The sequence below is a fragment of the Varanus komodoensis genome, unplaced genomic scaffold, assembly GCF_004798865.1.
Source record: "Varanus komodoensis strain SLA01 unplaced genomic scaffold, ASM479886v1 scaffold1, whole genome shotgun sequence".
In the NCBI taxonomy this organism is placed as follows: Eukaryota; Metazoa; Chordata; class Lepidosauria; order Squamata; family Varanidae; genus Varanus; species Varanus komodoensis.
In genome coordinates, this window is record NW_025335268.1 from 14,126,768 (window position 1) to 14,139,220 (window position 12,453).

At 38.6% G+C, this 12,453-nt stretch overlaps 1 protein-coding gene across 5 annotated transcripts in view; it reads left to right on the forward strand.

Annotated features, from left to right (window-relative positions):
* The window catches only part of BTBD9 (BTB domain containing 9), a 214,016-nt gene that overhangs the window by 90,532 nt on the left and 111,031 nt on the right, over nucleotides 1-12,453 (forward strand). For all 5 annotated transcript variants that reach the window (XR_006416041.1, XM_044443333.1, XM_044443589.1 and 2 more), the window contains one exon: nucleotides 11,459-11,568. Coding sequence is in view for 4 of the 5 variants with exons in the window: in XM_044443333.1 (XP_044299268.1) it covers nucleotides 11,459-11,568 (110 nt within the window). In the remaining variant the exon portion in view is untranslated. The remainder of the gene's footprint in view (nucleotides 1-11,458; nucleotides 11,569-12,453) is intronic.

Below are 12,453 nucleotides of genomic sequence, written 5' to 3' on the forward strand. Positions count from 1 at the left end.
CAGAAAATCCACTACTATTCCATCCAAGCTCTTTAAAAGTACTTTCTAATTCATAATAACCTGTTCAAGTCCTGTTACTACTCTCCAACTAAACAGCAAATGTGATAATTAATTTTGAGTTGCAGTTAAGTAAGCACTGCTAATTTGGATTTCATGTCTGCAGGTTATGAGATGGCAGTGTTGAGGCAAAAGTGTTGATTAAGTAGCACACAACACTGAAGTCATAATATTGCTGAAGTTTTAAGTTTGATATTTTGTGAATGCTGGATGCTTGTGAATGTTTATATGCAAGTCATGTCCTGTGGAAATATGTAATGGGGAATCATTGTCATTTTTAATAGAGCATACTTTAGTTCATAGTGAAAAGCACAACAGACTTCAAAATATAAGACTAGAATAGAAATGTACCTACTAGGGAAACCTTTTGAAAACATTAGTTCCATTTTTATTTTTATTTCAGTTTGTACATGGGAATTGAATAAATTCTGCATGCAGTGATAAGCAATATCTGAAAGAACCCAAACTGAAATATCTTTTCTGTCTTGGCAAAATAAATGCAGGGCTAACAGTTGTATGTAGCAGACCTGACAATGCAGTGTAGAAGTTGTCCTCTCACCAGACATTTTTTGAAAAATTAAAAACAAAACATGAATCTAAATACAAAGTATTTATATTGAGAGGAAATACAGTTTCCAATGCACAGTTGTACATTGTAATCTTATTGTATGTTTACTTGGAAGTAACTGTAAACTGGCTTCATTACAACTTTTAAGATTGGTTAAGATTGGTTTCTTGAAGTGAGAGGCATAGACTGCATAAATTAGAAAGTGAATACTCTGCTAAGGGCAGTAATTAAGAAAACAAATATCTCATTTATGATGAGGTTAATTTAAAAAACAGAAAGAACTGACCTCTTGCTTATAACACACGAAGAACACCAAAGGATGTGGATCTCATATCTAACCTTCCTCTATAACTCTGAAACTTTAATACAAAGGTGTACACATAGGTGCGAAAGCTTTTTTTTAGCATTTTGGTATCAAAATAATTCAATTGGTTGTGAAAGTACAGTATAGCCATAACATTAACAATTTTCTAAGAAGTTCTTCAATAAGTAGGAGGTGCTCTCCTCGTTCTTTGCTTGCACAAATTTCTCTATTATAATACAGTGTTATTCATGCATGGGTACTATTTTTAGCTTTTAAACCAGGTTTAGAAGATGATTTGCAAATGATGGTTAAAATTAGAGGTGGCACTCTAATAATGGGCTGCTCTGATAATGGAGTAGCTCAGTCCATCATTTATGCCAACTGGGGAAGTTTGGAATTTGGAATTAGTCCAGATGAATGGAGGTGGGAGGAGAAGGAACCCATAACATGCTCCCAATCTTCTAACTATGGTAGGAAATAACTGACATCACTTGTGAACCAGACCATACAGTCACACTTCTGAAATGTAACAGGAATCTTGATGCGTGGCACATAATTTTTTTCATTTGTTCAGTACTTCTCTGATGATTTGCTTGCCAAATAAGTCAAAATACTTTGGGTAATAAACTAAAACTATGAAAACAAAAAGCCCCCAAAGAATATGTGCAACTATATCAGTATTTGGGATATTGCTTTTAAAATGTATTTACTTTCAGCAGTGGTACAGAGAAGGTAGATTTGAATATGCTGTTTGGTATTGGGATGATTTGTACTAGTTAAGCAAGCATTTTTGACTCCAAAGGGTTTAATAGCAACAATAATGTTTCACTTTCTGCCTGAAGTTATACTTCTGAGACAAAAACGGTTTGTAATAGCCAGGTGTGAGAGTTTTGTGTGTGTAAAAGAACTATAAGCTCCATTCAGTTCTGGTACCCAAACCAGGGTCCTAGGCTCAAAATTCTTTAATATTATATATAATCTTTCACACCAAGATCTGGTTGTGAATGTCAGATTCTAGTAAAAAAATAAGGTAAATCCTGCAAGACTAAAGTCTGCTCCCTCCTGATTTAGAGACCGACTCTAAAATTCCTTCAAGTTTAGCAATAGTGGCAACATTCCTGTATTTTTTCATATTTCCCACCCATCCTCATGTTGGGAACACAGTGGAAGGTAACTGATTACAGGTATGTTATTTGGGATATGGAAGCAATTGGAAGTGGTGCAATATATTTCTTAGAGCACAGACATCTTATTATGATGATGTTTGTGCTAAAAGAAGAAACCAAATTGACTTCCGGTTCTTTGGTAGGAAGCTGAACCAACACCTGCAAAAGAGGCAGTATTCTAACTGAAGAAGGTCAGATCGATCCCATAGAAATAACATTAGATGTGACATCCAATTAAAGATTTGTGTGATTGGCCACAGAGACTGTTGGTAATTTACAGTCTGAATGTGCTATGCTACCCATGTAAAACAGGAAACTCTCCATTTTCTTATTTCATTGTTTTTCAAATTGTGTTCCTTCCTATACTCTAATTGAGATTGGAGTATAGAGGTAATGGGACAGGTTTCAGCTTTCAGTTTCATATTTCTTTGATTTCAGGCCTTGTCCAGCACAATCCAATGAGGCTGCACTTAACCGTCCACAATATGGAGGTAGAAGGAAAATGGAGATGTCACCTCCATGCTCCAGCTGCCTACAAGTCAGATCACCTCCTGGTGAGGTTTGTGCTCGAGAGCGGCCTCTCCCTCTATAAGAGTGCGGACCCGATTGTATGGGCCCGCCCCCGGAGCCGGATGGATCCGGATGGATTCCTGAAGGCCCTGGGGGAGTTTCCGGCTGACAAGACTGGTGCTCCTGTCGAGGTTCTGGTCGAACTGTGGAACGGAGAGATGACCAGGGCTGTGGACACGATCGCTCCTAAGCGTCCTCTCCCACCGGGCAGAGTCCGCTCTTCCCCTTGGTATACACCTGAATTGCGGGTGATGAAGCGGGTTGGGAGACAACTAGAGCGTAGGTGGAGGAAATCACGGGATGAATCTGACCGAACACACTTGAGAGCCCACTATCGGGCCTATGCTGTGGCGGTGAAGGCACGAAAAAGAAGGTTTTTTTCCGCTTCCATTGCCTCCTCACAATGCCGCCCGGCGGAGCTTTTTCGAGTGGTACAAGGCCTGGTTCGCCCGGGTCCTAAGGAAGATCCAATGCCACCCTCAAAGGCCCGCTGTGACGACTTTGCCAGGCATTTCAGGGAGAAAATCGCTCAGATTCGTCACGAGCTGGACTCCACTAATGAATCAGAGGTTTCTGGGGAGACGCCAATGCTACCGTCTGGTCCAAAATTATTGGAGGAATTTCAATTATTGCGGCCTGATGATGTGGACAAGGTGCTTGGACGAGTACGTCCCACCACTTGCCTATTGGATCCTTGCCCATCTTGGTTAATAAATAACTCCAAGCACGGGATTGGGACCTGGATCTTGGGAGTGGTCAACGCTTCTCTGAGGGAGGGTCGGGTACCTGCCCCTTTAAAGGAGGCGGTAGTCTGACCGGTCCTGAAGGAAGCGTCACTGGATCCAGAGATGACCACTAACTATAGACCTGTGGCCAACATCCCGTTTCTGGGCAAGGTGTTGGAGCGAGTGGTGGCGGGACAACTCCAAGCACTCTTGGATGAAACTGATTATCTGGATCCTTTTCAGTCCGGCTTCAGACCCGGGTACAGTACTGAATCTGCCTTGGTCACCCTGTACGATGACCTGTGCAGGGAGAAGGACAGGGGGAGTGCATCCCTGTTGGTTCTTCTGGACCTCTCGGCGGCTTTCGATACCATCGACCATGGTACCCTTCTGGATAGGCTAGCGGGATTGGGAGTCGGAGGCACTGCTTTGCAGTGGTTCCGCTCCTATCTCAACGGTCGATTCCAGAAGTAGTGCTGGGGGACTATGTCTCTGCGCCATGGCAGCTAGGCCATGGAGTTCCACAGGGCTCCATTCTATCCCCTTTGCTATATAACATCTATATGAAACCACTGGGAGAGGTCATCAGTAGGTGTGGGCTGCGGAATCATCAATACGCTGATGATACCCAGCTCTACCTCTCGTTTTCCACTAATCCAGGTGAGGTAGTGGCTGTACTGAACCGGTGCTTGGCCGAGGTAATGGAATGGATGAGGGCCAATAAACTGAAACTCAATCCAGACAAGACGGAGGTCCTGTTGGTTGGCAGATCGGGCTTCGGAGAGGGTGGATTTGACCTGGTCCTGAATGGTGCAACACTCCCTCTTAGGGACAAGGTCCACAGCTTAGGAGTACTCCTCGACCCGGAGCTTTCTTTGGAAGCTCAGGTGACAGCAGTGGCGAGGAGCGCCTTCCTCCAGCGTAGGCTGATTAATCAGCTGCGCCCCTATCTGGAGTACGACTGCCTCGCGACAATGGCACATGCGCTGGTGACTTCCTGCCTAGACTTCTGTAACGCGCTTTACGTGGGGCTTCCCTGAAGACGGTCCGAACACTTCAGTTGGTGCAAAATAGAGCTGCCAGGTTGCTGACGGGGACGGGGCGTTATGCTCACATGACTCCAGTCCTCCATCAGCTTCACTGGCTTCCCATTGAAGCCCGGGCCCAATTCAAGGTGTTGGTTATGACCTATAAAGCCCTAAACGGCTTGGGTCCTGGCTACCTGAACGAGCGCTTACATCCGTATATGCCCGACCGCCCTTTGAGATCTGCGGGAGAGTCCCTTCTCCAGGAACCCTCCATGAAAGAAATTAGGAGAGTAAGTACTCGGAGGAGGGCTTTCTCTGCGGTGGCGCCCAAGCTATGGAATTCACTCCCCATCGTTACTGGTTTTTTGGCGCCAGGTAAAGACCTTTTTATTTAAACATAATTTTAATTGTTAAAATATATGATCTGGCCAGGGGAACTTCTTCTTCCTTCTCTTTTCTCCTCCTATATTCTTTATTTACTTATTTTATACTGTTAATCTTAATTTTATAATATTATGTTTGTATCTCAGTGTATTTTTTGTATTTTTGTATTTAGTGGCAATTTATTATGGTCTATTGTATTTCAGTGTATTTTATTGTGTTGTAAGCCGCCCCGAGGCTTCAGCAAGGGGCGGCATAGAAATGTAATAATAATAATAATAATAATAATAATAATAATAATAATAATAATAATAATAATACAAAACATTTAGACAGTTAACTTTAAATGATTTGTCCCAGAACATGAGGAGACTGTGGCATCACCATGATACTGTGTATGCTGATGGCAACTGTTTCCATCCCTCCCTGCCTGCCAGAGTCATTCTTACAACCTCAGAGTTACTGCGAGTATGGTTCTTTCTGCACCAGTTATGAGGCTGGAATGGGAGGATGCTTCAAGTTCCGAGTGCCAACTCTGACCATGGAGCAAATTTTTGAGATAGTTTAGATGCAAAGTAATCCATAGGATAGCACTGTAAATTATTTTATACCTGAATTCTACATAGACTTAATACTCACTTCTACAATATCTAAGGGTCTGACATTGCTTCTTCTGTGACTCTCAGGGTGATGCCTTAAACATGCAGCAATTTAAAAAGTAATTTGAAAAGTATATGTTTTCAATGTAGGTATCTCTTTTCGATAGCAGTATGCAATGTCTGTTCGTACTGCTTGTACAAAAACCATCCACTTCAATATTGTTGAAGGGACAGGAAGTACAGAACAGAAATTGTAGATGGAGTTATATTGGTACTCTTGCCAAAACATTGATTCTCATCAGAGATGGACAATCTGTTGTATATCTGCCACCTTCAGCCCTGTTTAAGGTTTAATTACCTTCCATCTGTTTGAGTAGCTCTGGAGGACCTTGGAGATACTGAAGAATATTCATACTTATTTTTCCAGCATTTTGCTTCACAGAGATTGAATGAAGACACTTTGTCTGCTATGCCCTTTTCAGTTTTGAGTCTTAAGCTGACTTTGCATTTGAAAAATGACATTTAAAGGCCAGGTTTCGGGGGGAGCAGGGGGGGATCTAAAAAATCGCCCTTCTATTTGGATATAATCTTTTTATGAAGTGTGGCATGAGCTGACATTGTCCCTGAGCCATGACCTGAAACAGAAGGCTTTAAACCAATTAGCTCTTCTCACCTTGTTTCCCATAACCATATGATTCCTATTAAGGCATTTTATGATTTGTTATTTGACAGTAATACTTACAGACAACCATCTTCAGTTTTCCCCCTTTAGGGCAATGCTGCAGGGTGGAGGCAAGATTCTTTGGATGCTTTAATTTCGCAGTTCCACATCTTTAAAAGAGTAGATTTCATGTAATGGAGGCATGCTTCCAACCAATAAAACTTGGTTGTGTTTGCTTAATAAAAATATTCCTGGCATTTGCTTATAAGCCTGAAAGCAGAATTTTATTGCTTTTAACTTTAGTCAGCACCTATCCACTATATCGTTGTTGTTGTTGTTATGTGCCATCAAGTCATCTGAAATTTATGGGGACCCTATGAATGAATGTCCTCCAAATTGTCCTGCCCTTGACACCCAGCTCAGCTCTTGTAAACTCATCACTTTCTTTCTGGAATTGATCCATCTCATATTTGGTGTTCCCCTTCTTCTTCTGCCTTTGACTTTCCCAAGTATTATTGTCATCTCCACTGAGTTATGCCTTCTTATAATATGCCCAAAATATGACAGCTTCACTTTCTTTATTTTTACCTCCAGGAAAAATTCTGGCTTGACTTGATCTAGGACCGCTTGTTCATCTTTTTTGTCAGTCATGGGTATTCACAAAGCTTTCCTCCAGGACTATGTTTCAAACACATATATTTTCTTCTTGTCAGCTTTCTTCACTGTTTAGCTTTTCCACCTATGCATAGAGCTCTCGAATACAATAGTGTAGATGATCTTGGTCTTGGTCTCCACTGAAACAGCCTTACACTTGATTATCTTTTCTTGCTCCTTCACTGCTGTCCTTCTAATTCTCATCATCTTGTAATTTCTTGGCTGCAGTTTCCCTCTGAATTGATGGTTGAGCAGAGGTATGTAAAATATTTTAAAATTTCAATTTATTCATTGTTGACCTTAAAGTTATAGAAATCTTGTATAATTACTGTTTTTGTTTCCTTAATATTCAACTGCAGTCCTGCTTTTGCACTTCTTGCACTCTTCTTAGGTGTTGCTTTAATTCATTAATTCATCTACATGCCAGTGTGGTGTAGTGGTTAAGAGCACAGGATTGGATTCAGGTGATACAGGTTCTAGTTCCTACTTAGCCATGGAGTCAGTTGGGTGACTTTGGGCCAGTTGCAAACACTCAGCTCAGCCTATCCCACAGGGTTGTTGTTGTGGGAATAAGATTGAGAGCAGCAAGAGAAGAATAACGTAAACTGATTTGAGTTCTTTGTAATACAAAAGGTGGGATATAAATTTAATAAATAAATAATCCCCCCACTTTATCCTTTCATCCTAATCCAGCTTTCTGTATATTTTTTGTGTACAGATTGAGCAGATAGGGAGATAAAATACACCTTTGTCTGATGCCTTTTCTTATATGAAACCATTCTATTTCTCCACATTCTGTCCTAACAGTAGCTTTTTGTCCATGATACAGGATGATAAGTGCTCAGGGACTCCCATTGTTTCAGAACCATTGATAGCTTCTTATGATCCATACAGTAACATTTTCCAGGGCTACAATGTTTTTATCCACAATTGTTTGGACTATTGTACTACGGTCAATCATGTTAGAAGGCATGATATAGAATAAGAACTTATAAATTATTCTTCTAAGAATATAAGTATTCTTCAATTATTCCTGAGAGATCGTTTGAAAAAATATTAAACGAAAAACACATATTTAGGTTAACAATTTATTTGGAGAAAATGGATAATAATGAAAGGACACTAACATTACTAGGAAAAGAAAAAATAACTTGGTTTAATGTTATACAATTAGAACAATACATTAAAATGGATGAAGAAAAATGGTAAATTTAGAGATCTTACCAAATTTGAAGAGATTGTCATATAGGGAAACTCAAGACCCTATGCAAACAAGCGGGATCATAAGGCAGATTGACAAGATTCTAATAGATATGGGGGACCAATATGATCTTCCTAAAATTTCATGGGAAATTGATTTAGAGAGGGATATAGACAAGGAAGACTGGGGAAAATGGGATAAGGGAATACTAAAAAGTTAATCAATCAGAATTAAGGATTTTTTTTTAAAAAATGGTATGGAAATGGTATCTGATGGCAATAAAATTATTTTATATGGATAACAAATATTCCAATTTATGTTGCAGATATGGGCAAAAAATGGGTCCCTATTTTCATATGTGGTGGGAATGTGAAAGTATTAAGAAATTTTGGATAATGGTTTTTAAGGAAATTAGCAAAATTAGTACTCAATTTTAGTACTCAAAAATTGAAGCAGATCCTGAAACTGCATTATTGTAAGGAATGGACATGGAATAGTAAAGAATTAATAACAAACTTGGTAAGAGCAGCAAGATTAAGATTAATAATATCAAAGAATTGGAAGGAGAAATGGAATTTCCAGTTAACTGAATGGTCTAAATTAGGACTATAGCTGTTAATGATAAGTTGATGTGTGGAATTAAGGTGAAAAAAGGGTTGACAAATAGGAATTATTTTAATGATATATGGGATGTGTATTGAACACATAATAATCATAATAATCATAATCATAATAATGATAATATAAAAAAGACATCCAAAGGTTGTAATTTGCAATTTTGGATGGAATCAACCCAATTTTGGGTAGAACAGGCTTTTCCTGAAAAAGCAGAGATTTAGAAGAAAAAGTAAGGGAGAAGAAGGAATGTAGTCATGGTCCTGGTGGAGGGATGCACTAGTTTTCTGTATTTTTTCATATTTTGTTTTGTTCTTTTTTTCTTTATGATGTATTCTTATATTTGTATTGTATTTTAGTAGTGTATTTCATAGTATTAAATAATATACATTATTTTATAAAATACGTTATTCTTCTAAGGCCCACATTGAGAACCCTTTTTCCAGTTTCCTGTTGGGGAACTGAAAAATCAGGCATGGCAACTTTTTCTTGTGACCGTGCACTTGGCTGTGGACCAGATTTATGCATGGTATACATGTCGCCTGTTGCTTACAATCTTCAGTGGTAAACTGAAGTGGAACTGAAACAAAGACTGTAATTACTGTTTGTTTCCCTTTCCTCAGGGAAGTGCTTAATTCTTTCTTCTCTTGAGTTGGGAAGCTAGAAGTGTTTGCATAAGATTGTTAGTCATCCAGTCCTTGAGGTTACTTTGAGCTAAATCATAATGCCAAAACAGAAGAAGACTAGTGTGTAACAACATTACAGTGGGACAACGGTGAAGGAAGGAAGGCAGTTGGTAAATGTAAATACTGTGGGCAACAGTACAGTATGTTAACAGTGCAACAAGAATGAAGAAGCTTTTCATAACAATTAGAAACTTTCCTGAAAAGATGCAAGACACATCTTGAGTACTATGAAGAAGTGGGGGTGCTTATTCTTTAGAACACTGGAAAATTTTCTAGTTCTACTTTTCCTGGAAAACCCACATCACTGTGAGGTTGTTACACCAAGCCAGTCTTTTCAAAGCATCTAAATCAAGGGTTGACCTAGTTCCATTACAAAGTAAAAATTGCTGAGATTGCTTAGTTGCTGAGAGTGGGCTTTTAGGACTGGAGAAATAGGGTAATTGGTTTCTCAAGGTTTTCTTGTTTTCACATCCTATTATATGGAGTGTAAGGAAGATCCTATATACCCACAGAAAACCAAGAATAAAAGCATGAATGAAAACCACACAGTTTAAAGTTCTTTCAAGAAGTTTAAATTTTTAATTAATCTTGGGTTTAAAATGGCTAATAAAAAGTTAAATTATATCATCTTTAATGGAGGATTACATAGCAGAATATTTCTCTTAAAATTGTCACTCTTGATGGGTTGAAACTTGTTAAGTTAATAGTGCACCTTTTTCACTTCTGATGGCAGGAAATTCTAGTCAGATAATTTTTGCTAGTTATCTTTTTCAACTCCAATGAGATGACATGTTCTACTCCACTTGGGATTTTCCAGAACTTTTATTAGCAACTTCACTTGTTCATTAACCTCTGAACTCTTCTTCTCCCTTTAGAAAAAAAGGCTAACAAATAGATTCAAGGTTAATATTTGTTTGTAGAAGGTGATGTCTCGGAGGCAATACAAAGGGTGAATAGGCCACTGTTAGCAAGAAGTGTTCCATCTGACTTTGCGGTGGTACTCAGAATTGCAAACTATAGAGCCAGGAGTGAAGTTCATGGGTATTTTGTCTAAACAAAGCTTTCAGCTGTTCAAATAACTTTACGAAGGTATTAGCAACAAGGGAGATCCAAAGGCTTAAACACGGATTTCTATGTACACAGCAGATATTTTCCAGCATGCATTATCTCTGCAGCCTATCACACACAGCAATCTAGTTGTTGGGGGTCCCTCTGCCAGAGTGGGATTCAGTATAATATAAATGGCTGCAATTGGTGGAGGAGGTGCAGGGAGAATGGCAGTCATCCTACAGGCAGAAGTATTTTGCACTCATACACATGACAGGATCCAACCCACATACATTACTGCTGCATATACAGAGAGTAAATACTGTGGAATAAGAATAAGTATATGATAAGAGTAGTTCATTCTTGTAGGCGAGGAGGGTTGATTCACTGCGTCTTTGATGTTTGGAACCCTTCATTATGATGAAAAAGTAGTGAATAATAAGATGCATCTTTATCTACAGTGAGCATTTGAAGCACGTATCTTTTTGTGGTTTTGATATGTAGATTTATAATGGACATATTAAATAGCCTGCAGTTGTGTTGGCTCAGAAATCAAATGCAGTTCTTTTCTTCTTAAAAACAAAATCAGATTGAGTAAGTTTTTACTTAAAATGAACGCAGCTCTTTCTCTCATATCGTTCCTTGTATATATCTGATGCTATTAATCTATCAGTACAGTTAATAGATTGAACATAGAATTTCTTTGGTCTGCTACTGCTATCTTATGTAATTCTTAATTTGTTGTTTTATTTATTATTTTAAGGTTTGACTATTCATTGTATTTTAAAATATGTTCTAATCTCCTTTGTCATGGTTTTATCTTGCAGAGTAGCCTAGTCATTTATATAATATTAAAGCAGCAACAGTCTAATGTGCATAGCTTAGTAGAATTCATTTTTCTTTTACTTTGAAGAAATTTTATGCCCCAAACCTGTTTTCACCAAATGTTAGAGGACTGAGGATTGTATTTGATTTCTTTGAAAAAGAACAATGCAGGATATAAATCTAATAAATAAGTAAATAAGTAAGCTGCCTTACCCAGAAAATGTACTTAAACTGTTATTTACACAAATAGCATTTCAGCATTTACATAATATACTACGTTATACTTTTCTAGTTTGAATCAGATATTGTTAGACCTGGTACTTTTGACCTTCATCATTTTTTAAACTTTTCATTTTTTTCTTTTCATATAGGTATATCAGAATAGTTGGAACACACAACACAGTTAACAAGGTTTTCCATATTGTCGCTTTTGAATGCATGTTCACCAACAAATCTTTTACCCTTGAGAAAGGCCTGATAGGTAAGTGATATGATAGAGGAAAACATGGAATCATTGCCATGATAGTAGAATACAAATATCTCACATCTCTTTAACATAGCACTATCTTATCTTAATGCCATTGTACATCACATGGAATAGGATATGCAGCTGTGTATCATCATTTCATTGTGAAGTCTATAAAATGCTGACCATATACTCATTGTCATGTTGGGCTGTACCAGTATAAATAGCTCCGAAATCAAAATGTCAAACACCTTTAGCCTCAGTGTTCAGGACTAGTATAGGTGAGCCCCCCATACTGTACTCATACAAGATCTCTGTATCATATTGTGCCCCATTATACCTCTGCCACATAAGGTTATCTCCTTCAGGCAGTGTGTATTATCATAAAAGTGACACTAGATATGGGTTACCGGGGCTAGTTGGTGACCCTGGTGCAACATTATTATTGTTGCTATTATTAAGAAGCAAGCAAACAAACAAACAAACAAACATAGCCTCTGCTGAGATCGGCAGCAGGGGCTCTCCTCTGGGAGCCTTCCATGAGAGAGATCAGGAAGCAAAGTACCCGGAGGAGGGCTTTCTCTGCGATGGCACCCCATCTGTGGAATGCGCTCCCCTGAGAGGTCTGCCTGATGTCGTTGTTATTTGTTTTTCGGTGCCAGGCCAAGACCTTTTTATGCAAACAGTATTTTAATAATGTTTAATATTTATATATTTTAATTGTGCAGCCAGTGTGTTTCCAGGTTTTAATTGTAATTGTAATTGTTTTATTTATTTCTGTGTGCCGCCCCGAGGCTATGTAGCAAGGGGACGGCATATAAAAACTTTAAATTAATTAATAAATGATGTCTTAGTACTCATTATACCCCATCATAATTAATGGTGATCTAGCAGATTATA